Source organism: Anolis carolinensis, chromosome 6, assembly GCF_035594765.1.
Source record: "Anolis carolinensis isolate JA03-04 chromosome 6, rAnoCar3.1.pri, whole genome shotgun sequence".
NCBI classification, from domain to species: Eukaryota; Metazoa; Chordata; class Lepidosauria; order Squamata; family Dactyloidae; genus Anolis; species Anolis carolinensis.
Genome location: NC_085846.1, coordinates 116,674,871 through 116,701,884, shown reverse-complemented (window position 1 = coordinate 116,701,884; position 27,014 = coordinate 116,674,871). Strand labels below are relative to the sequence as shown.

Below are 27,014 nucleotides of genomic sequence, written 5' to 3'. Positions count from 1 at the left end.
CAATCAGAAAACTCCCATCTTTTAATATTAACCGGCGCACCTGCTTCTCACATCTTGGGAATTTCCCAGTGGCCCCATTTAATTCCTCGACTGCCGCAACATTCTGTGTTCTGCTCCCACCGCAGGAAAGCTCTGTGGAAAAACCCATGGCCTAAATTGAACAACCAGCTCTCAAGAAGTTGTGCAATGGACCAAGTGAATCCTCCGTTGATATTTCATCCCTTTTCCAGCTGTTCCATCATCGGATATTTGCATTAATTCCAAAACAAAGATGTAGAATTCACTGTAGAATTAACACAATTTGACACCACATGGACTAGCAGTCTGGAACGAAAGTCCAAAGTGCTTAGAGTGTTGCACCTCAGCGCTGGTTCACCTTGCTCTTAGCACACACTCCACCACGGCAGGCTAGATACACACACATGGATAGATACCTTCATAAATACTCCAACCATCACCCAAGTCAAAAAAGGAGCACAATCAAAGCCCTGACAGACCGGGCACAAAGAATCTGCGAACCTCACCTCCTCCAAGAAAATTGCACAGACAGACTACAAACAGAGGCACAACTATGTGGCCCAAATGATTCATTGGAACTTATGCCTCAAGTACCACCTCCCAGCAGCAAAGAACTGGTGGGATCATAAACCTGCAAAAGTCTTGGAAAATGAACATACAAAGATACTGTGGGACTTCCGAATCCAGACTGACAAAGTTCTGGAACACAACACACCAGACATCACAGTTGTGGAAAAGAACAAGGTTTGGATCATTGATGTCGCCATCCCAGGTGACAGTCGCATTGATGAAAAACAACAAGAAAAACTCAGCCGCTCTCAGGACCTCAAGATTGAACTTCAAAGACTCTGGCAGAAACCAGTGCAGGTGGTCCCGGTGGTGATGGGCGCACCTAATGTGCATGTGTGCTGTGTTGCTATTTACATGTAAATAAAATAATAATAATAATAATAATAATAATAATAATAATAATAATAATAATAATAAACAGAAAAAAACAGAAACCAGTGCAGGTGGTCCCGGTGATGATGGGTACAGTGGGTGCCGTGCCAAAAGATCTCAGCCGGCATTTGGAAACAATAGACATTGACAAAATTACGATCTGCCAACTGCAAAAGGCCACCCTACTGGGATCTGCGCACATCATCCAAAAATACATAACACAGTCCTAGACACTTGGGAAGTGTTCGACTTGTGATTTTGTGAAACGAAATCCAGCATATCTATCTTGTTTGCTGTGTCATACAATGTCGTTGTATCAATAATAATAATAATAATAATAATAATAATAATAATAATAACAACAACTTTATTTTTGTATGCTGCCACCATCTCCCCGAAGGGACTTGGAAAGGCTTACATGGGGATAAGCCCAATCAGATCACAACATCATAAAATAAACAATTAAAACACAAGCATCGTACTAAAAACAGATTAAGCAAGGGTACTAGGAGCGGTTTCGGAGGGTTTCCTGACCCACGTTATCCCAAAGTCCTCCACAATTTCAATTAACGAATCTTTCGTAGGTTGGAAACTGCGGAAGAGAAGCCCTTATCTGCCGGGGTCTTTATCTCTGGCTCGCACACCGCAGGCCTGGCAGGAAGCAAAGCTTTTCTTTCCTCGGTTCTGTCAAACTCAGGCCAAGAATAGCTCCCTGTGCACCGAAAGGACCCCGGGGAACCAAGCCTATGGTGCTTGGGATGGACACAAACACAGAGAAAGAGGAAAAGCAAAAAGGATGGGTTATTATTGGCACACAATGGCATGAGAGCAGCCTGGGCTTCCCGAAGCCTCTCCAAAAGTGGACCAAGGCCAGAAATGGTCAATTAGGGGCTGGAGGGAGCGTGACGGCACAGCTCTTGTTCCGTCCGGAGAGGCATCCGAGGGGGAAAGAAGGGGGCAAATGGGGTCAGCGCTCTCTGGAAAAGGACGCATTCGGGATTGCAAGTTCTACTGAGCGGGGAGCAATGGGCAGGATGGAAGAATGAGAGCACTACGGCATCGCGAGTGCACAATAGCACAAACACATGACAGCGGGAAGAGTGCACAATAGCCGGACGAGTATGCAACAGTGGAAAGAGCATGCAAGAAAACAGCAGTGAAAAGTGTAAGCCACAACAGAATGAGAGTGACACAGCGGGAGAGGTGTGCAATAGTGGAACAAGTGCGCAATAGAGGAATGTGTATATAACAGCAGAGTGAGCACACCAACATGCAAGAATAGAATGAGCATGCAACAGCAGAACAAGTGCACAATAGTGAAAATCGTGCCACAGCAGGGTGGGTGGAATGAGTGCACAACAGTGGGATGAGTGTGCAATAGCAGCAAAACAGAAGAGTAAGTACACAACAGAGGAATGAGTGCATGACAGTGGAATTTGAGAAAGAGCAGCATGAGTGTACAATAGCAGAAAGAGTGTGACATAGCAGAACGAGTGCATAACTGTGGAATGACTGTGAAACAGTGGAAAGTGGAAGAGTGGGATGGGGGTGAAATAGCACAAACACACATCAGAATGAGTGTGCAACAGAAAACAGTTTGCAAAAGCAGGATGAGTGTGCAATAGCTGAACAAGTACACAATAGTGAAATGTGAAACAGCGGGATGGGCGTGCAAAAGCCTAATAACAGCAGAATGAGAGCGCAACAGAAAACAGTTTGCAAAAGCAGGATGAGTGTGCAATAGCTGAACAAGTGCACAATAGTGGAAAATGTGCAACAGCAGGATGGGCGTGAAATAGCCTAATAACAGCAGAATGAGAGCGCAACAGAAAACAGTTTGCAAAAGCAGGATGAGTGTGCAATAGCTGAACAAGTGCACAATAGTGGAAAATGTGCAACAGCAGGATGGGCGTGAAATAGCCTAATAACAGCAGAATGAGAGCGCAACAGAAAACAGTTTGCAAAAGCAGGATGAGTGTGCAATAGCTGAACAAGTGCACAATAGTGGAAAATGTGCAACAGCAGGATGGGCGTGAAATAGCCTAATAACAGCAGAATGAGAGCGCAACAGAAAACAGTTTGCAAAAGCAGGATGAGTGTGCAATAGCTGAACAAGTGCACAATAGTGCAATGTGAAACAGCGGGATGGGCGTGCAAAAGCCTAATAACAGCAGAATGAGAGCGCAACAGAAAACAGTTTGCAAAAGCAGGATGAGTGTGCTATAGCTGAACAAGTGCACAATAGTGGAAAATGTGCAACAGCAGGATGGGCGTGAAATAGCCTAATAACAGCAGAATGAGAGCGAAACAGAAAACAGTTTGCAAAAGCAGGATGAGTGTGCAATAGCTGAACAAGTGCACAATAGTGCAATGTGAAACTGCGGGATGGGCGTGAAATAGCCTAATAACAGCAGAATGAGAGCGCAACAGAAAACAGTTTGCAAAAGCAGGATGAGTGTGCTATAGCTGAACAAGTGCACAATAGTGGAAAATGTGCAACAGCGGGATGGGTGTGAAATAGCCTAACAACAGCAGAATACAGCCGTGGGATTTTGAGAATGAATACCAACTGCAGTATTTTGAAAAACCAAACTTTTCAAACTCTCGAGACAATTCCCCATTAGAAAAATTCCTATTAAAAATCCACAAAGTCATATTATTGCCTCTTTGACCTGTTAAGCACCTGTCAAGATGTTTCTGGACTGGAGAACCCATCATCCCCATCCAGCCTGATAGGAGATGCAGTCCTGATTTGTCCAGAGTTCCCCAGGCCAGCCTTTGCATCCTGTTTTCTTCCTCTCGGGTGGTTGAGAAAGACATCTTTTGACCCCGGTTTGCAATTCTGACGAAAAGGCTTTCCACCGTCCGAACCCAATGAACCAGATCTCTCACGCCTTGCCACGGCTCATCAGGCGCATTATCATCTCTGCCCAATTAAAATTCTCTCCTTTATCCAACCCTGACATCAGCAATTGCTTCGCTGGGCTTCGCTTACGGAAAACCCTGTGGTTTCCTGCTTTAAAGCATTGGGGTCGAAAGCACCAATTCCAGCCAGCCGGGGTAAGAAGGAATATATATATATATACATTTCAACAACTATGAAACCAAAAAGGTATTGTCAAAGGCTTTCATGGCTGGAATCACTGGGATGTTGTGAGTTTTTTGGGCTGTATAACCATGTTCCAGTAGTATTCTCTCCTGACGTTTGGCCTGCATTGAGTAGCCTTGTAGCTGCATACATGCATATCTATATTTTGCATTTTGGTGACATGCTGTCTTTGTTAGTCAAGGAGCATATGTGTGTGAATATATTCTGCAGTGTCGAAGCAACATAATCTTGAAACTCTGGGTTGTTTTGCATTTTGGTAACATACATACATATATATATATATATACACACACACATGCATGCTCCTTGATTAGCAAAGACAACATGCCACTAAAATGCAAAACAACCCCGGGTTTCAAGATTTTGCATTAGAAAAATCCACACTAATGTTGCATCCACACTGCAGAATTATACCAGTTGCATCCACTACCGCCTGTTAGGAATTGTGGGAGTTGAAGTCCAAAACACCTGGAGGGTTGGAGTTCACCCATGCCTGAATTAAACTGTCAAAGAAGAACCAATTTACCTTTGTATCATGCAATATAATAAATATGTAAATATATTTCAAAGCATCCATTACAAAAATCCCACTTTTTCAGCACCAATTAAATAGGAGCCTTTGGTGGCGTAGTGGACTAAAGCCTCGTGACTTGAAGGTTGGGTTGCTGACCTGAAAGCTGCCAGGTTCAAATCCCACCCGGGAGAGTGCGGATGAGCTCCCTCTATCAGCTCCAGCTCCCTATGCAGGGACATGAGAGAAGCCTCCCACAAGGATGGTAAAAACATCAAAACATCAGGGCGTCCCCTGGGCAACGTCCTTGCAGACTGCCAGTTCTCTCACACCAGAAGCGACTCAAGTCGCTCCTGACACAAAAAAAGCACCAATTAAATCACCAAAGAGTCTTGCAGGATCCAAAAGCTTGCACAGTTTGGACCCAAAGATTGGAGTTTCTCCATGGTCAAACTCAAAGGGCCAGAAGGGCTGAAGAAGGGAGTCCGTACCTGCAAATGATGATGAAGAACTTGACCAGCAAGAGGGCCTGGGGGAGGCCAGCCTCGGCCACCTCCGGCCGGGAGACCTGGGAGACGCAGTGCGCCAGCTGTTGGGTCAGGACCTGCAGCACATCGCGGGGAAGCAGCGGGATCTCCGAGACCGACTCCTCCGGCCTGGGGAAACAACCACACAAAACACACACATTGGCTCCAGCCTCATGACCCATTGAATCTCATGCGCACCTCCGTTGGCAGAACTATGAAACCAAAAAAAGTGTTGCCAAAGGCTTTCACGCCCGGAATCACTGGGTTGCTGTGAGTTTTTTGGGCCATGTTCCAGTAGTACTCTCTCCTGATGTTTGGCCTGCATTGAGTAGCCTTGCAGCTGCACAGTCAATTAGTGAGGGCATCATCATAGAGGTAGCAAGTAGAGTATATGTATGTATGTGTGTGTATATACCCTGTTTCCCCTAAAATAAGACACCCCCAGAAAATAAGACCTAGTAGAGGTTTTGCTGAATTGCTAAATATAAGGCCTCCCCTGAAAGTAATGTTATTATTTATTTATTTATTTATTTGCTACATTTATATCCCGCCCTTCTCACCCCGAAGGGGACTCAGAGCGGCTTACAAATTTACATACAATATTATATTATTAGCATAGTACAATACTGGTAATAAATTACTATATTTATTTACTATATATTACTATAAATTACTATATAAAATAAGACCTAGCAAAGGTTTTGTTTGGAAGCATGCCCGCCAAACAGAACACCAGAGCATGCAGGATCGGTAAATGTATGTACCATAGATAGTTGTACATGGAAATAATGGTAGTAACAAGAAATTCTTGATAGGATTCATTGTTTGGTTATGCTGGTTTGTGATGACAACTACTGTACAATATATAATAAATGTTCATTTTTTGTTCAACAATAAATGTGAATTCTTCTTCATGGAAAAATAAGACACCCCCTGAAAATAAGACCTAGCACAGCTTTGGGATCAAAAATTAATATAAGACACTGTCTTATTTTCGGGGAAACATGGTATGTGTATATGTATATATGTGTGTGTGTGTGTGTATGTATGTATGTGTATATATATATGTGTGTGTATACAGTAGAGTCTCACTTATCCAACACTCGCTTATCCAACGTTCTGGATTATCCAACGCATTTTTGTTGTCAATGTTTTCAATACATTCTGATATTTTGGTGCTAAATTCGTAAATACAGTAATTACAACATAACATTACTGCGCATTGAACTACTTTTTCTGTCAAATTTGTTGTATAGCATGATGTTTTGGTGCTTAATTTGTAAAATCATAACCTATTTTGATGTTTAATAGGCTTTTCCTTAATTCCTCCTTATTATCCAACATATTCGCTTATCCAATATTCTGCCGGCCCGTTTATGTTGGATAAGTGAGACTTTACTGTATATATATATATTAAAAAAATGTAGAATGATGTCCAGAGTGGTAGAAAGAACCCAAGTCTGTTTGATGTGTGAATGTTGCAATTAGCAAGCTTGATTAGCATTGAATAGCCTTGCAGCTACAAAGTCAATCAGTGAGGGTATTTGCATACAGGTAGCCTAGCTGTTGTTTCCTGAAGAAACACAACCTACTAATTATCTACAGACCCACCAAGTAAATCCAGCAAATGCATCCTCACAACCTCTGAGGATGCCTGCCATAGATGTGGGCGAAACGTCAGGAGGGAATACTTCTGGAATATGGCCGTACAGCCCGGAAAACTCACAACAATCCGGTTTTGGAGTATTTAAGATTTGGGAATTCCGGATAGGGAATGCTCAACCTATATTTTTCTAAATGTAATTGTCAGAAACAAAGGTGAGAACTTTATGAAGCATGATACTGCATGAGCCAGACATAGGAACACATTTCCAGGAGCAGAAATGGGCAAATTAATTGTTTTGATAATATTCTGGGTTGGAAACTGAAATCCTCACAATAGGACTTCCTCCCATTCTTTAATGCAGCATTCGTAATACAGTAGAGTCTCACTAATCCAACACTCACTTATCCAACATTCTGGATTATCCAACGCATTTTTGTAGTCAATGTTTTCAATATATCGTGATATTTTGGTGCTAAATTCGTAAAAACAGTAATTACTACATAGCATTAATGTGTAATGAACTACTATTTCTGTAAAAATTTGTTGTCTAACATGATGTTTTGGTGCTTAATTTGTAAAATCATAACCTATTTTGATGTTTAATAGGCTTTTTCTTAATCTCTCCTTATTATCCAACATATTCACTTATCCAACGTTCTGCCGGCCCGTTTATGTTGGATAAGTGAGACTCTACTGTAATTGCACTCAGTGAGCTGCAAAACAGCTTTTCTTGTTTGGTGATACATGGTTTTAATAATAAATAAAACTATATATATATAATGAGAATACGCACACCAAACGACCTTGACATCCTCATTGTACTGCAATGAGACATATCATTAAAAGAGTTATAGGCTGTTGCAATGATTGGAATATTGGGGTTCGAATCCCCGCTCAGCCTTAATGGAAACCCACTGGGTGAACTTTGGGCAAGTCACACTCTCTCAGCCTCAGAAGACGGTAAAGGCAACTCTCTTGATTAAATCTTATCCAGAAAGAAGTTTGCCTTTGGGTAGAAATGACTCAACAACACACTAAAGCTCCCAGATCTCAAGGCTGTTCTGTGGTTTTTGGATAAACTGGAAGAATCTTAGGGTGAGAGCGCTGTCTTGAAAGAGAATAGGTCTTTTCCCTCTTGTGTTAGGTGGTACTATTATTATTATTATTATTATTATTATTGACACAACGATGTTGTATGACACAGCAAACAAGATAGACATGCTGGACCTCGTCTCACAAAACCACAAGTCGAACACTTCCCAAGTGTCTAGGACTGTGTGATGTATTTTCGGATGATGCGTGCAGATCCCAGCAGGGTGGCCTTTTGCAGTTGGCAGATCGTAATTTTGTCAATGTCTATTGTTTCCAAATGCCGGCTGAGATCTTTTGGCACGGCACCAGTTATTATTATTATTATTATTATTATTATTATTATTATTATTATTATTAGGTTGTTGTATGTCTTTCGGGCTGTGTGGCCATGTTCCAGAAGCATTCTCTCCTGACGTTTCGCCCACATCTAAGGAGAGAATGCTTCTGGAACATGGCCACACAGCCCGAAAGACATACAACAACCCTGTGATCCCGGCCATGAAAGCCTTCGACAACACATTATTATTATTATTGGGTTGTTGTGTGTTTTCTGGGCTGTATGGCCATGTTCCAGAAGTATTCTCTCCTGATGTTTCGCCCATATCTATGGCAGGCATCCTCAGAGGTTGTGAGGTCTACCTCTGAGGATGCCTGCCATAGATATGGGCGAAACATCAGGAGAGAATACTACTGGAACATGGCCATACAGCCCAGAAAACACACAACAACCCTGTGATCCTGGCCATGAAAGCCTTTGACAACGCAACCCTTTCATTATTGTTGTTGTTGTTGTTGTTGTTGTTGTTGTTGTTGTTGTTATCCCACCTCTCCTTGTAGCTCAAGGCAAGGTACAACATGAAGACAGCAGAATAAAACAAAACAGCATGACAATACATATAAAAGATAAAATACAGATTGTTATCTATTATGTTTATTTATACCCTGCTTAATCTGACAATACATATAACAAATATACACAGATAAAATACAGATCATTATTATTTATTATATTTATTTATACCTCACTTTATCTCTCGCTCTGGCAGGAGACTCAAAGCATCTTGACATAAAAGCATCAGCATACAATTTAAAATATACGAAAATGCAAACATTGAAACAGGATTAAATATAAACAGCATTGTAAAAATTCCCACTTAAAATCCATTAAAACATATTCAGAGTTAAAAACCACAGACTCTCCCTATGTATCATGGTGCAGAACAACAATAAGTAAACACACTGGATGATGATGATGATGATGATGATGATGATGATGAGTAGAGTTTTGAATTAACAATGGGAGTTTTTTTTCTATTTGGACCTTAAATAAACTGAGCATCTATTAAACTGAGCAACTATACCTCACAACCTCTGAGGATGCCTGCCATAGATGTGGGTGAAACGTCAGGAGAGAATGCTTGTGGAACATGGCCATACAGCCCGGAAAACACACAACAACCCTGCGCATCTATTGTGGATGCTTAAGGTGGAATTTGTGTTGCATGTTATTCCTCTCTCTTTGAACCCAACATTGAAATCTCACTGCATTGGAGATACAGTAGAGTCTCACTTATCCAACACTCGCTTATCCAACATTCTGGATTATCCAACACATTTTTGTAGTCAATGTTTTCAATATTTTGGTGCTAAATTCATAAATACAGTAATTACAACATAACATTACTGCGTATTGAACTACGTTTTCTGTCAAATTTGTTGTTAAACATGATGTTTTGGTGCTTCATTTGTAAAATAATAACCTAATTTGATGTTTAATAGGCTTTTCCTTAATCCCTCCTTATTATACAACATATTCTCTTATCCAATATTCTGCCGGCCCATTTATGTTGGATAAGTGAGACTCTACTGTATAACAAATATATGCAGACACAACACAGATTATTATTATTGATTATATTTATTTATATCCCGCTTTATCTCTTTTTGGACTGTAAGTAAACTCTGAATGTCTATTTTGGATGCTTAAGGCAGAATTAGTGTCCGCTCTCAACATTGAGATCTCATTCATAGCAATGGAGATATATATTTGTCGCTGGGCTCTGGTTGAGGTTGGACTACAACTCCCACACGGTGGTAAGACTATAAGTCCCAGAGAAGAAAAAAGTTGCATTTGTTGAATCCAAAGCCCAAAATGACTGTGTGTTTGGATACAGCTCTCAAAATGCAGCTGAGTGCTTTTTAAGCACAGGCTGGAGGGTCATCTGTCGGGAGGGCTTTGTTGGTGCCTTTCAGGAGAGGGTTGGACTGGATGGCCTTTGGGAGTCTCTTCCAACTCTTTGACTCTATGTGACTCTTGGCCAAGGAAATAGATGGAGATGGGGAAAGAGAAAAGAAACGGCGCCCAGAAGGCTCTTCCGGGGCCGTTATTGCGCCAGAGGTTCCTGTGTGGCACAAGCGGTGTGGAAATGACACAGATCCTTTGCCGACCGCAGGCAAAGAGCGCATCAAAAGAGCGCATTGAAAGCCAAATCGGGGGGAAAGGAGAAGGCGACAAAGGTGCGAGACAAAGGACAAGCCGGTTTGGAAAGTGTGCCGTGCCAAGCTCGCCATGCCGAAATGGTGCGCATAATGCGCTCGCCACAGACCGGCAGCTTCCCATGTATAAATCGAGGGAGGTTTTGGGACTAAAATGATTAATTTCTTATAAGTCTCGATAGAATCCTAGAACTGGAAGGGTCCCCCAAAGGCCATCCGATTCATACTGTTACACAAGAAGAGACAATCAAAGCCCTCCCGACAGATGGCCATCTAACCTCAGTTTTAAAGAGAGTCCAGGCAGTCCATATTCCATTGCAGCTGGAAGAGACCACTGAAGGCTATCTAGTCCAACCCCATTTTGCCAGGCAGGAAGACACAACCCAAGCCCTCCAAACAGACATAAAAACCTCTACATATTCCAGTGTTGAACAGTTCTTATTGCCAGGAAGTTCTTCACAATGTTTAAGTAGATTATTTTTTTCTTGCAATTTGAATCAGAGTGGAACTATGTCTTCCCTCCATCTAGACCAGGCATGAGCAAACTTCAGCCTCCAGGCATGGGCAAACACCCGGAGGGCCGATATTACTCCATGCCTGACCCAGACACTATTCTCCCATTAATGCAGCTTACAATCGAATTGGCTTTTTCAGCTGCTGCATCACACTGTTGGCTCATGTTCAGTTTGTGATTTACTAGGTCCCTTTCACATATATTATTGTTGTCAACCCAACATTCTGTACCTGTGCATTCCGTTTTTAATGCCTAAGTATCATACCGTAATTATTATTATTATTATTTTATTGTATAACACAGCAAACAAGATAGATATGCTGGATTTCGTATCACAAAATCACAAGTCGAACACTTCCCAAGTGTCTAGGACTGTGTGATGTATTTTCGGATGATGCGCACAGATCCCAGTAGGGTGGCCTTTTGCAGTTGATAGATCGTGATTTTGTCAATGTCTATTGTTTCCAAATGCTGGCTGAGATCATTATTATTATTATTATTATTATTATTATTATTATTATGTTTATTGGGTTGATGTGGGCGAAACGTCAGGAGAGAATGCTTCTGGAACATGGCCAGACAGCCTGGAAAACACACAGCAACCCAGCGATTCCCGATATAAAAGCCTCCAACAACACATTATGTTTACTATTACAGTAGAGTCTCACTTATTCAAGCCTTGCTTATCCAAGTTTCTGGATTATCCAAGCCATTTTTGTAGTCAATGTTTTCAAAATATCATGTTATTTTAGGGCTAAATTTGTAAATACAGTAATTACAACATAACATTCCTGCGTATTGAATTACTTTTTCTGTCAAATTTGTTGTATAACATGATGTTTTGGTGCTTATTATTATTATTATTGCATTTATTATTTTACTCTATTTATTATTACATGTATTATTTTCCTGTAATTATTATTATTATTATTATTATTATTATTATTATTATTATTATTATTATTACATGTACAGTAGAGTCTCACTTATCCAAGCCTCGCTTATCCAAGCTTCTGGATAATCCAAGCCATTTTTGTAGTCAATGTTTTCAATATATCATGATATTTTGGTGCTAAATTCGTAAATACAGTAATTACAACATAACATTACTGCGTATTGAACTACTTTTTCTGTCAAATTTGTTGTTAAACATGATGTTTTGGTGCTTAATTTGTAAAATCATAACCTAATTTGATGTTTAATAGGCGTTTCCTTAATCCCTCCTTATTATCCAAGATATTCGCTTAGCCAAGTTTCAGCCGGCCCATTTACCTTGGATAAGTGAGACTCTACTGTATTATGTTTGTTATTATTATGTTTATTTATACCCTGCTCTTTTTCTCCACAACGAGACTCAAAGTGGCTATTAGGCTTCACCGGTTGAACTTCTCTCTGTTGAGATTCATTTGGTTAGTTTTGACCAAACAGCTTTCTAAGAAGTTAAGACCATTTTGATTCCAGATCCTGGAGTATTAGCCACACGTTCCATTCTGGTTTCATTTGCAACTACAGTTTGGTGCAAATTATATCCTGCGAAAGGTATAGAACTGTTCTGCAAGTGTCCATGTTTCCAATGAGATAAACATTTATTTACTTACCTTCTTGGTTCTAGCGAATGCACTGCAATTATTTTCTCAAAATTTGCGACGAACGCTTCCAGCCATTGCTGCAGTTTCGCCAAATCTTTCTGGAAAAGAGCAGAGAGAGGTCGGAAAATCAATACTTGGTCAATACTTTGCAAGGTAAAGTCATATCTTTTCTTCTGGTACATTGACACGATAATTATGTTTATTAATTATAAGTACACTAGCTGTGCTCAGCCATGCAAAGTGTGGTGGTATGGGAAATAAAGTATTGAGGAATTGGTGGTAGTTAAAGTAAAGGGTAAAGGTTTTACCTTACATTAAGTCCATTATAAATGGGTGATATAGCTGTGTGGAAGGGCCTTGAGTCTACTCTGCCATATAATCCAGTTAAAATCAGGTAATCTGTATTTTATAGGCAGTGTGGAAGAGGCCTAAGTGAGGCCTAACTCTGCCTGTCCCCTGGGCTGAGTGGGTTGCTAGGAGACCAAGTGGGCAGAGCTTAGCCTTCTAACTGGCAGCAATTGGATAAAAACAATTATTCCTCTCCCTCTAATTAGGACTTTATTTTTCTTTTCTTTTTGTTGTATGAACATAGAGGCATGGATGAGGGCTTGTGCTGCCAAGTTTAGTGTTTCTGGGGTGTGTAGTTTTGTTGTTTTGTCCTAGGCCGAAATTTCATTACCCGTTTATATATATTGGACTATTGCATTCCTAATTTTAAAAAAGGTAAATTCGGAGAGAGTGCATTTCCCCAGCTTTGCATTTGCACCCTTTTCAGGGAATGAAGTGTTCGATTCATGTCCCAATCACACTCAGATTAAACTGGAGCGAGGCATTATATTCGGGGCTTTTAAAATAAGGTGCCAGGAAACTTTAATGGGGTCAGAATGCATTATTATTTATATCAAGGAATGGGTTGGGTTGCACTGTCTGGAAAACGTATTAGTGTTAATTCCATAGCAGTGCCTTTGGGTTCCGGTTCCTTTCCAAAACAAGGATGGAAAAGATATCGGCAAATATTCTGCTCCTTGATGCAAAAAGCAGATTAACAATAATAATTTTTTTTATCGTGTTAGAAGCAACTTGGGAACAAACTGCAAGTCGCTTCTAGTGTGAGAGTATTTAAAATTAGGGATGCAGGATCCCCTGCAGAAGCGAGAAAACTGCAAAAATGAAGGATTGAAACAAAAAAATTATAGAGACACATCTTATGTTTTAAATGCTACTTTAAGTGTATTTATTATATGTTGTCTAAGGCTTTCATACCTCACAACCTCTCAGAATGCCTGCCACAGATGTGTGTGAAACGATAGCCACCAAAGCCTTCCATGCAAGGACATTGCAGGTTACAGCGAGCCACATCCCAGGGTCCCTTTCTCTCTCCATTGGTGTGGAATTTGCATGACTCCGCCCACTGCCTCTCCCTTAACCCTCTTTTTTATTTCCACTTAAAATTAGACGCAGCACCTTTTTCACCTAATTCCACACTGTTATATAGCACAGCTTGAAACTGCATTAAATGTTCTGTGCAGAGTCATATAATGCATCACGTAATGACGGAAATACCAAATAAACACCTGCAATTGGATTTGGGAAGAGGCAGTGCACCATTCCCCAAAATATCTGCTTTTTCAAAAACCGAATAAAGGCATTTCAAGGTTGCAAGATATAGGTTGAGGCCATGGCTCCAACAAATCGTCTTCTCTCCAGGGAAACATTTAGCAACGAGAAAGGCCGATCCAGCCTGAATTGTGCTTCAATTGAGAGTAAATTGGACGTCAACACAGCAGGCTTCTAATTTGGGGAGGTGTATCCAAAAAACAGGGAAATTCTTCCAATGCAGCAAAGGCAGAAAACTTAGACAGGTAGGGTTTCTAAAGTATATACTGTATATACTCGAGTATAAGCCTAGTTTTCCAGCCCTTTTTTTAAGACTGAAAAAGCCCCCCTCGGCTTATACTCGGGTGAGGGTCCTGGTTGGCTTATATTTGGGTCAGCTTATACTCGAGAATATATGGTACATTTATTATTTTTCTCTATTGTTATTGGTATTATTACATTTATTATTTTTCTCTATTATTGTTAGTACTATTACATTTATTTTACTCTAGTTTTATTATTAATAATAATACATTTATTATTTCACTCTGATCTTATTATTGTTGTTGCATTTATTATTTTACTCTATTTATTATTACATGTATTATTTTCCTGTATTATTATTATTATTATTATTATTATTATTATTATTATTATTATTATTTTATTATGACACAGCAAACAAGATAGATATGCTGGATTTCGTATTATTATTATTATTATTATTATTTGTATTATTTTACTCTATTTTTATTATTATTATTATTAATACATTTATTATTTCACACTGATATTATTGTTGCATTTATTATTTTACTCTATTTATTATTACATGTATTATTTTCCTGTATTATTTTTATTATTTTTATTATTATTTTTATTATTATTATTATTATTATTATTATTTTATTATGACAAAGCAAACAAGATAGATATGCTGGATTTCGTATTATTATTATTATTATTATTATTTGTATTATTTTACTCTATTTTTATTATTATTATTATTATTAATACATTTATTATTTCACTCTGATATTATTGTTGCATTTATTATTTTACTCTATTTATTATTACATGTATTATTTTCCTGTATTTTTTTTTATTATTATTATTATTATTATTATTATTATTATTTTATTGTATGACACAGCAAACAAGATAGTCATGCTGGATTTCGTATTATTATTATTATTTGTATTATTTTACTCTATTATTATTATTATTATTAATACATTTATTATTTCACTGATATTATTATTGCATTTATTATTTTACTCTATTTCTTATTACATGTATTATTTTCCTGTATTATTATTATTATTATTATTATTATTATTATTATTATTATTTTATTATGACACAGCAAACAAGATAGATATGCTGGATTTCGTATTATTATTATTATTATTATTATTTGTATTATTTTACTCTATTTTTATTATTATTATTATTATTAATACATTTATTATTTCACTCTGATATTATTGTTGCATTTATTATTTTACTCTATTTATTATTACATGTATTATTTTCCTGTATTATTTTTATTATTTTTATTATTTTTATTATTATTATTATTATTATTATTATTATTATTTTATTATGACAAAGCAAACAAGATAGATATGCTGGATTTCGTATTATTATTATTATTATTATTATTTGTATTATTTTACTCTATTTTTATTATTATTATTATTATTAATACATTTATTATTTCACTCTGATATTATTGTTGCATTTATTATTTTACTCTATTTATTATTACATGTATTATTTTCCTGTATTTTTTTTATTATTATTATTATTATTATTATTATTATTATTATTATTATTTTATTGTATGACACAGCAAACAAGATAGTCATGCTGGATTTCGTATTATTATTATTATTTGTATTATTTTACTCTATTATTATTATTATTATTAATACATTTATTATTTCACTGATATTATTATTGCATTTATTATTTTACTCTATTTCTTATTACATGTATTATTTTCCTGTATTTAGTATTATTATTATTATTACATGTACAGTAGAGTCTCACTTATCCAAGCCTCACCTATCCAAGCTTCTGGATTATCCAAGCCATTTTTGTAGTCAATGTTTTCAATATATTGTGATATTTTGATGCTAAATTCGTAAATACAGTAATTACAACATAACATTACTGCATATTGAACTGCTTTTTCTGTCAAATTTGTTGTAAAACATGATGTTTTGGTGCTTAATTTGTAAAATCATAACCTAATTTGATGTTTAATAGGCTTTTCCTTAATCCCTCCCTATTATCCAAGATATTTGTTTATCCAAGCTTCTGCTGGACCATTTAGCTTGGATAAGTGAGACTCTACTGTATTATTTTACTCTATTATTATTAAAAGGATACATAAGCACATTTACATTGAAGAAGATGAGAATAATGGTTTGATCAGAGTTGGACAGTCTTATCTTAAATTTGAGCTTGATGGAAATATTCAAAAACATTTAACCTACTGATGCCTCAATAAATGTAATTTTATTTGTATTTATTTTCATTGCTGAAATTTCCCACCCTCGGCTTATACTGGAATCAATGTTTTCCCAGTTTTTTTGCGGTAAAATTAGGTGCCTCGGCTTATATTCGAGTCGGCTTATACTCGAGTATATACGGTACTTTATTTCCTTATCCAGAATCCCAACATCTAAAGATCTCCGAAATCCCAAAGTGTCTTCCGAGTGGCTGAGATAGTGTGACACCTTTGCTTTCCAATAGTGCAAGTTTCAGAGACTCTGTTCCATGCACAATATTACTTTTACTTTTAATAATTACTTTTAATAATAAGGTTAAGGTTTTCCCCTGACGTTAAGCCCAGTCGTGTCGAATTCTGGGGGTTTGGGCTCATCTCCATTTCTAAGCCAAAGAGCCGGCGTTGTCCGTAGACACCTCCAAGGTCATGTGGCCACTGGCATGACTGCATAGAGTGCTGTTACATTCCCGCCGGAGCCGTACCTATTGATCTACTCACATTTGCATGTTTTCAAACTACTAGGTTGGCAGAAGCTGGGGCTAACAGCGGGAGCTCACCCATGCTCTCTGGATTCGAACAACTGACCTTTCAGGTAGCAAGTTCAGAAATTCAGCGGTTTAACCTGTTGCACCGTTGGGTTTTAGGATAGTGATTTCTATCTATTTGTCTGTGCCTCCTTTGTTTTTCACCTTTTATCATTGATATGGTCAGTGGACTAATCAATAAACAGATCTATATAAATAACAACAACAACAACAACAACAATAATAGCATTGGGGATGTAAGGCCCCTGCAAAAGTGAGGAAAATGCACTTAGAATTGATTTGAGAGCCCTTTATTCCAATTATCCAGGATTTTGCAACCTGTGTAGGGTTTGAATCCCAGCTAAACCAACCTTGATGCCAAAATAAACAAGGTTGCATCTATTTGGGAGACTCCGTTAGTCAGAATGATGTTTTGTCAACACATTACAAAGCTCAACCATCATCAGTGAGACATGAACCGCCATGTCTTAATGCCAAAAGGTGATGCGAGTTGTAGTTTGGCGAAACAAGGGTAAAGACCTTGCAAAACTACAACTCCCGGGCTTCCACAATGCAGTTTTCCCATCACAAACTGTCACATCTCAATGCTATGAGATGATGGGAGCTGTAGTTTGGCAAAGCAAGAGTAAAGACCTTGCAAAACTACAACTCCCAGGATTCCACAATGCAGATTTCCCATCACAAACTGCCATGTCTTAATGCTCCAAGATGATGGGAGTTATAATTAGGTGAAGCAAGAGTAAAGACCTTGCAAAACTACAACTCCCAGGCTTCCACAATGCAGTTTTCCCATCACAAACTGTCACATCTCAATGCTATGAGATGATGGGAGCTGTAGTTTGGCAAAGCAAGAGTAAAGACCTTGCAAAACTACAACTCCCAGGATTCCACAATGCAGATTTCCCATCACAAACTGCCATGTCTTAATGCTCCAAGATGATGGGAGTTATAATTAGGTGAAGCAAGAGTAAAGACCTTGCAAAACTACAACTCCCAGGCTTCCACAATGCAGTTTTCCCATCACAAACTGTCACATCTCAATGCTATGAAATGATTGGAGGTGCAGTTTGGCGAGGCAAGATAAGACATTGCAAAACTACAACTCCCAGGCTTCAACAATGTGGTTTTCCCATCACAAACTGCTATGCCTTAATGCTCCAAGACGATGGGAGTTATAATTAGGTGAAGCAAGCGTAAATACCTTGCAAAACTACAACTCCCGGGCTTCCACAATGCAGATTTCCGATCACAAATGGTCACATCTCAATGCTATGAGATGATGGGAGTTGTAGTTTGACGAGGCAAGAAAAGGTATTGCAAAACTACAACTCCCAGGATTCCACAATGCAGTTTCCCATCACAAACTGTCACATCTCAATGCTATGAGATGATGGGAGCTGTAGTTTGGCAAGGCAAGATGAAGGCCTTGCAAAATTACAACTCCTGGGCTTCCACAATGCAGATTTCCGATCACAAATGGTCACATCTCAATGCTATGAGATGATGGGAGTTGTAGTTTGACGAGGCAAGAAAAGGTATTGCAAAACTACAACTCCCAGGATTCCACAATGCAGTTTTCCCATCACAAACTGCCACGTCTTAATCCTATGAGACGATGGGAGTTGTAGTTTGGCGAGGCAAGGTGGAAGACCTTGCAAAACTACAACTCCCAAGCTTCCATAGGACTGAGCCATTGATAGACGGGCCTCTAGCCCTGCACACAGACGGCATACTGACTTAGAAATGCAAGCCAAACATTCATTTAAGAGACCCAAGCGAGAGAAAAGCTGGTTTCCTTTGTGCGTTTTGATGCTTCCGTCTTGCGGCGACGCTTCAAGGCAAGTCTGCAGAGAACTACACATCCCAGGACTGCTAAAACCCCACAGAGGAGACAAACTTCTCCAGTACTTTCAGCCAATGTTTTGCCAAAAAGTTCATACTGCAAAGGGTTACCTGGCCGGGAAAGGTGCACCGCCGCCACCTCAACGGACTAACCGAGCGCTCCATCATCCGCCTGCAGCTCATCCATTCAGGCAATGGGTCCGAGGCCGGGGATGATGGGACGCAGGAAGCCTCCCGCCCCTTTGGGTGCGAAAACTCTCAAGAGAAAGCGCTCGGAAGTGTTCCGAGTTGCGGAAAAGCGAGGCTTCTCTGCGCATCTCGGTCCAGGAAATGTCAAGTCACTATAACCGAAAAAGCACTTCCTTTCCTTTGCTGCGAGGCGCCCACCGCAAGCACGTTCACGCTCGCCTCTGATGCAAACCCGCCACCGGTCTTCTAAATTTTGGGAAAGTCAATTCAAAGTCATTTAGAAAAGAAAGAACCCGAAGCAGTGCTCCCCTTGCTCGCAAATGCATCCAGGCAAAATAGGGACACAAAGATGACATGGTAATGATAATAATAATCATCATCATCATAATGCTTCAAGGTCGGACTAGATGACCCTTGGGGTTCCCAATCTAACTCAAGGATTCGGAGTCTGGTGAGTCTCCTTCTCTGGAGGTTTATAAGCAGAGGCTGGATGGCTATCTATCAGGAGGGTTTTGATGGTGTTTCCCTGCCTGGCAGAAGGAGGTCGGACTAGATGACCCTTGGGGTTCCCGATCTAACTCAAGGATTCAGAGTCTGGTGAGTCTCCTTCTCTGGAGGTTTATAAGAAGACTGGACGGCCATCTGTCAGGAGGGTTTTGATGGTGTTTCCCTGCCTGGCAGAAGGAGGTCGGACTAGATGACCATTGGGGTTCCCGATCTAACTCAAGGATTCGGAGTCTGGTGAGTCTCCTTCTCTGGAGGTTTATAAGCAGAGGCTGGATGGCTATCTATCAGGAGGGTTTTGATGGTGTTTCCCTGCCTGGCAGAAGGAGGTCGGACTAGATGACCCTTGGGGTTCCCGATCTAACTCAAGGATTCGGAGTCTGGTGAGTCTCCTTCTCTGGAGGTTTATAAGCAGAGGCTGGATGGCTATCTATCAGGAGGGTTTTGATGGTGTTTCCCTGCCTGGCAGAAGGTGGTCGGACTAGATGACCCTTGGGGTTCCCAATCTAACTCAAGGATTCGGAGTCTGGTGAGTCTCCTTCTCTGGAGGTTTATAAGCAGAGGCTGGATGGCTATCTATCAGGAGGGTTTTGATGGTGTTTCCCTGCCTGGCAGAAGGAGGTCGGACTAGATGACCCTTGGGGTTCCCGATCTAACTCAAGGATTCAGAGTCTGGTGAGTCTCCTTCTCTGGAGGTTTATAAGAAGACTGGACGGCCATCTGTCAGGAGGGTTTTGATGGTGTTTCCCTGCCTGGCAGAAGGAGGTCGGACTAGATGACCCTTGGGGTTCCCGATCTAACTCAAGGATTCGGAGTCTGGTGAGTCTCCTTCTCTGGAGGTTTATAAGAAGACTGGACGGCCATCTGTCAGGAGGGTTTTGATGGTGTTTCCCTGCCTGGCAGAAGGAGGTCGGACTAGATGACCCTTGGGGTTCCCGATCTAACTCAAGGATTCGGAGTCTGGTGAGTCTCCTTCTCTGGAGGTTTATAAGCAGAGGCTGGATGGCTATCTATCAGGAGGGTTTTGATGGTGTTTCCCTGCCTGGCAGAAGGGGGTCGGACTAGATGACCCTTGGGGTTCCCGATCTAACTCAAGGATTCGGAGTCTGGTGAGTCTCCTTCTCTGGAGGTTTATAAGCAGAGGCTGGATGGCTATCTATCAGGAGGGTTTTGATGGTGTTTCCCTGCCTGGCAGAAGGAGGTCGGACTAGATGACCCTTGGGGTTCCCGATCTAACTCAAGGATTCGGAGTCTGGTGAGTCTCCTTCTCTGGAGGTTTATAAGCAGAGGCTGGATGGCTATCTATCAGGAGGGTTTTGATGGTGTTTCCCTGCCTGGCAGAAGGAGGTCGGACTAGATGACCCTTGGGGTTCCCGATCTAACTCAAGGATTCGGAGTCTGGTGAGTCTCCTTCTCTGGAGGTTTATAAGCAGAGGCTGGATGGCTATCTATCAGGAGGGTTTTGATGGTGTTTCCCTGCCTGGCAGAAGGAGGTCGGACTAGATGACCCTTGGGGTTCCCGATCTAACTCAAGGATTCGGAGTCTGGTGAGTCTCCTTCTCTGGAGGTTTATAAGCAGAGGCTGGATGGCTATCTATCAGGAGGGTTTTGATGGTGTTTCCCTGCCTGGCAGAAGGAGGTCGGACTAGATGACCCTTGGGGTTCCCAATCTAACTCAAGGATTTGGAGTCTGGTGAGTCTCCTGCTCTGGAGGTTTATAAGAAGACTGGACGGCCATCTGTCAGGAGGGTTTTGATGGTGTCTCCCTGCCTGGCAGAAGGAGGTCGGACTAGATGACCCTTGGGGTTCCCAATCTAACTCTAGGATTCGGAGTCTGGTGAGTCTCCTGCTCTGAAGGTTTATAAGAAGACTGAACGGCCATCTGTCAGGAGGGTTTTGATGGTGTCTCCCTGCCTGGCAGAAGGTGGTCAGACTAGATGACCCTTGGGGTTCCCAATCTAACTCTAGGATTCGGAGTCTGGTGAGTCTCCTTCTCTGGAGGTTTATAAGCAGAGGCTGGATGGCTATCTATCAGGAGGGTTTTGATGGTGTTTCCCTGCCTGGCAGAAGGAGGTCGGACTAGATGACCCTTGAGTTCCCAATATAACTCAAGGATTCGGAGTCTGGTGATAGATGGCTGGATGGCCATCTATCAGGAGGGTTTTGATAGTGTCTCCCTTCTTGGAAGAAGGGGGTTGGACTAGATGACCCTTGAGGATCTCTTCCAATTCCATTATTCTATGAGGGCCAATTATATCGTGTTAATTACCTTTTAAAAAATAAAACAAAAGCAAAAAAAGAAGAACAGAGGCCAGCCTGGGGACAATGCAATGCAATGCAAATGTGCACATCATCCCTCCCGAGAGTGTTGCAACCCGCACCGCAATCAATTGGGCAATTCGGGTTGAACGAGGGAGGATGCTGCAAAAGGAGGGGCCGGCCAGGTTGCATCTTGCCTTTCCTTTGCAATCCGAGGAAGCCATATATATATCTATATCCTTAGTCACTTATTTATACAAGTTGGCAAATGACGGCACACATGGCAGATAGTAAAAGACGTCTTTTGACATTTATATTATTGCATTGCAGGAGATGCTGCATCATGTTTGCACCTACACTCGCCGAGAGAGAAAAGCAGAATAATAATACAGATTCTCAGTTAACTGGAAGTCAAGCACACAAAGAAGAAACAAAAACTAGAATGAAATCAATGTTAACTTCCATTTTAAGTTTGAAAATGTTTTGATGGATTTTAATTGTGAATTTTTGTGTTTAATTCTGGACCGTCCTCCAAAAGGTCAGATGCCCTGACAAATCCTGCGGCTCCTCCACGATGACATGATGGCAACAGTCTTGGACATCAACGGCTCCCAAAGTGACCCATTTAAGGTGGAATCAGGCGTCAAGCAGGGATGTGTTATTGTCCCTACCTTATTTTCCATCTTCATCGCTATGATACTTCACCTTGTTGATGGGAAGCTTCCCACCGGAGTGGAAAACATCTATCGGACAGATGGCAAGCCATTTGACTTTAACTGAAAGCCAAAACCAAGGTCACCACAACATCTGTTATAGAACTCCAATATGCCGATGACAACGTAGTCTGTGCGCATTCAGAAGAAGACCTACAAGCCACTCTCAATACCTTCGCAGAAGCAGACGAGAAGCTCGGCCTCTCACTGAACATCGAGAAAACCAAAGTGCTCTTCCAACAGGCACCAGCCAATCCCTCTGCAAAGCCAGGAATACAGCTTAACGGTGTAACATTAGAAAACGTTGACCATTTCCGCTCCCTTGGCAGCCACTTCTCCACAAAAGTCAACATCGACACTGAAATACAACACCGCCTGAGCTCTGCGAGTGCAGCATTTTTCTGAATGAAGCAGAGTATTTGAGAATCGAGCTCTGCGAGTGCAGCATTTTTCCGTATGAAGCAGAGAGTGTTTGATGACCGGGACATCCGTAGAGAGACCAAGGTGCTTGTTTACAAAGCCATTCCCCTCCCAACCCTGCTCTACGCCTGCGAAACATGGAATGTCTACAGACATCACACTCAACTCCTGGAGCGTTTCCATCAGCGTTGCCTCAGAAAAATCCTGCCAATCTCTTGGGAAGACAGGTGGACAAATGTCAGCATGCTGGAAGAAGAAGCAAAGACCACCAGCATTGAAGCGATGCTCCTACGCCATCAACTCTGCTGGATTGGCCACCTTGTCTAAATGCCCCAAAATCACCATTTCCCAAAGCAGTTACTCTACTCTCAACTCAAGAACAGGAAACGTAATGTTGGTGGGCAGGAAAAGAGATTGAAAGATGGGCTTAAAGCCAACCTTAAAAACAATGGCATAGACACCGAGAACTGGGAAGCCCTGGCCCTTGAGCGCTCTAACTGGAGGTCAGCTGTGACCAGTAGTGCTGTGGAATTTGAAGAGGCACGGATGGAGAGCAAAAGGGAGAAATGTGCCAAGAGGAAGGTGCGTCAAGCCAACTCAGACCAGGACTGCTTTCTGTCTGGAAACCAATGGCCTCACAGGGGAAGACCATGAGGGTCATGTAAGCCACCCCGGGTCCCTATGGGGAGATGGAGTCGGGGTATAAAAATAAAGTATTATTATAATATTATTATTATTATAGGTCTCCACAGTTACCTACGTACCCACTGCCAGGACACTACACTTGGAAGGCCATCATACAACAAGGGATCTCCCAAGCAAGTAAAAAGTTTAATATTTGCAGATTTGTATATTTAAAATTGTATATTAATGTTTTTATGTCAAGATTTGAGTCCCCCTTGGGGAGATAAAGCAGGATATAAATATAATAATAATAATAATACTAATAATAATAATTTTACTCAAATTGCACAATGCCTTCACAAAGCTCTTTTGAACATACAGTAAAACTATGTGATATAAAGTTGGTCTTAATTTGCTTTGAATGACTGTATTTCAATACTAATATCAAGTCAAGTTAGGCCAACTTTTAACAGTAATATCCATGTCAGTCAACTGAGAGTCAATAATACAGTAAAAAATAATAAAATAATAATAATAATAATAATAATAATAATAATAATAATAATAATAATAATAATAATCTGCATGTATCATCCGAAAATACAGTAAAGTCTCACTTATCCAAGCTAAACGGGCCGGCAGAAGCTTGGATAAGCGAATATCTTGGATAATGAGGGATTAAGGAAAAGCCTATTAAACATCAAATTAGGTTATGATTTTACAAATTAAGCACTAAAACATCATGTTTTACAACAAATTTGACAGAAAAAGCAGTTCAATACGCAGTAATGTTATGTTGTAATTACTGTATTTACGAATTTAGCACCAAAATATCATGATATATTGAAAACACTGCTTACAAAAATGGCTTGGATAATCCAGAAACTTGGATAAGCAAGGCTTGGATAAATGAGACTCTACTGTACATCACACAGTCCTAAAACACTTGGGAAGTGTTCGACTTGTGATTTTTTGATATGAAATCCAGCATATAGATCTCATTTGCTGTGTCATATTATGTCTTTGTGTCAATAATAACAATAATAATAATACTGTAATAATGGAAATCACCACTGTTCCCTTATATGGGGAGAAAGGTGCAATGCAAATTAATTCAATTTGGAATAAACCGGAAAGGTCTTTACATATCAGGAGAATATTGAATCCCACAATAAATTCAATAGATAAATAAGTGCCATGTAACTGAGAAAGGAAAGGAGCTGCAGGTCACACATACAGTAGAGTCTCACTTATCCAACATAAACGGGCTGGCAGAATGTTGGATAAGCGAATATGTTGGATAATAAGGAGGCATTAAGGAAAAGCCTATTAAACATCAAATTAGGTTATGATTTTACAAATGAAGCACCGAAACATCATGTTAGACAACAAATTTGGCAGAAAAAGTAGTTCAATACGCAGTAATGCTATGTAGTAATAACTGTATTTACGAATTTAGCACCAAAATATCACGATATATTGAAAACATTGACTACAAAAATGCATTGGATAATCCAGAACGTTGGATAAGTGAAACTCTGCTGTACAGTAATTACTACATAGCATTAATGTGTAATGAACTACTTTTTCTGTCAAATTTGTTGTATAACATGATGTTTTGGTGCTTAATTTGTAAAATCATAACCTAATTTGATGTTAATAGGCTTTTTCTTAATCTGTCCTTATTATCCAACATATTCACTTATCCAACATTCTGCCGGCCCGTTTATGTTGGATAAGTGAGACTCTACTGTATTATTTCCTGTTTAATTGCAAAACTGCAACTTCCAGGATCCCATAGCATTAAGCCATGGTGGTTAATGTGGCGCTAAACTGCATTAACTCCAGAGTGTAGATGCACCGAAGGGGAAGACGACGCTCTTCCCAACCGCATCATAAATTGAACAGAGTGAGCGGCATTAAAGGGCGACGTCGATGTTCAAGTGACTGGAACAAGAAGAGAAAGTGGCCTGATGCGCCGAATTAGGATCTGAAAGGCTGAGGACTGTTTTGGCCCCAAATGTGCGCCTTGCCACTTCCGTCTGTGAGTCCAGGACAGACTGAACAGCTTCCTGCTTTCAGAATCGCTCTCAACGGGTTCGGGTTTTGCATTTGCACAGCCAGCAAAAGAAGGAGACTGATGGAGAAGACAGCCTTCTATAACACGGGAGTGGAAGTGGTGCAAAACTGCACTTATTTCGCAGTGTAGATGCACCCAAATGTAGATAAACACTAGCTGTGCTCAGCCACGCGTTGCTGTGGTGAAGTTTGATGGTATGGGAAATAAAAGTACAGTAAAGTTTCACTTATCTAACATAAACAGGCCGGCAGAACATTGGATAAGCGAGTATGTTGGATAATAAGGAGAGATTAAGGAAAAGCCTATTAAGGGTCTCTATACAATAAATCAGAGAGGATATTATTATTATTATTGACACAAAGGCATAGTATGACACAGCAAACGAGATATATATGCTGGATTTCGTATCACAAAATCGCAAGTTGAACATTGTTGTTGTTATTATTACAGTAGAGTCTCACTTATCCAAGCTAAACGGACCAGCAGAACCTTGGATAAGCGAGTATGTTGGATAATAAGGAGAGATTAAGGAAAAGCCTATTAAGGGTCTCTATACAATAAATCAGAGAGGATATTATTATTATTATTGACACAAAGGCATAGTATGACACAGCAAACGAGATATATATGCTGGATTTCGTATCACAAAATCACAAGTTGAACATTGTTGTTATTATTATTACAGTAGAGTCTCACTTATCCAAGCTAAACGGGCCGGCAGAACCTTGGATAAGCGAATATGTTGGATAATAAGGAGGGATTAAGGAAAAGCCTATTAAACATCAAATTAGGTTATGATTTCACAAATCGAGCACCGAAACATCATGTTATACAACAAATTTGACAGAAAAAGTAGTTCAATATGCAGTAATGCTATGTAGTAATTACTGTATTTACGAATTTAGCACCAAAATATCATGATGTTTTGAAAACATTGACTACAAAAATGCGTTGGATAATCCAGAATGTTGGATAAGTGAGACTCTACTGTACTGAGGAATTGGGGGTAGTTAATACCAGTATATGTTATTTCCTAAAGCTCGTGAATGTACAATATTTCTGGTTGTTCCTTTTTTTTGTCTGTTGGAGGCAAGTATGAATTCTGCAATTATCCAGAATGATTTGCATGTAATGGCCTTTCAGCTTCAAAGTCTGGCTGCTTCCTCCCTGGGGGAATCCTTTGTTGGGAGGCGTTAGCTGGCCCTGATTGTTTCATAGTCTGGAATTCCCCCGTTTTCAGAGTGTTTTTCAGAGTGAACCCTGCCTGTCCCACCGGTGCCATTGTGGCTGAAGGGGTTGCAATGACACGAAGGGGTGGGG

At 40.2% G+C, this 27,014-nt stretch overlaps 1 protein-coding gene across 1 annotated transcript in view; it reads right to left on the bottom strand.

Annotated features, from left to right (window-relative positions):
- nbeal2 (neurobeachin like 2) overlaps positions 1–27,014 on the bottom strand; it is a 210,241-nt gene that overhangs the window by 146,964 nt on the left and 36,263 nt on the right. The window contains 2 exon segments of the mRNA XM_062957860.1: positions 5,072–5,236; positions 12,414–12,502. Of these exon segments, the coding sequence (XP_062813930.1) occupies positions 5,072–5,236; positions 12,414–12,502 (254 nt within the window).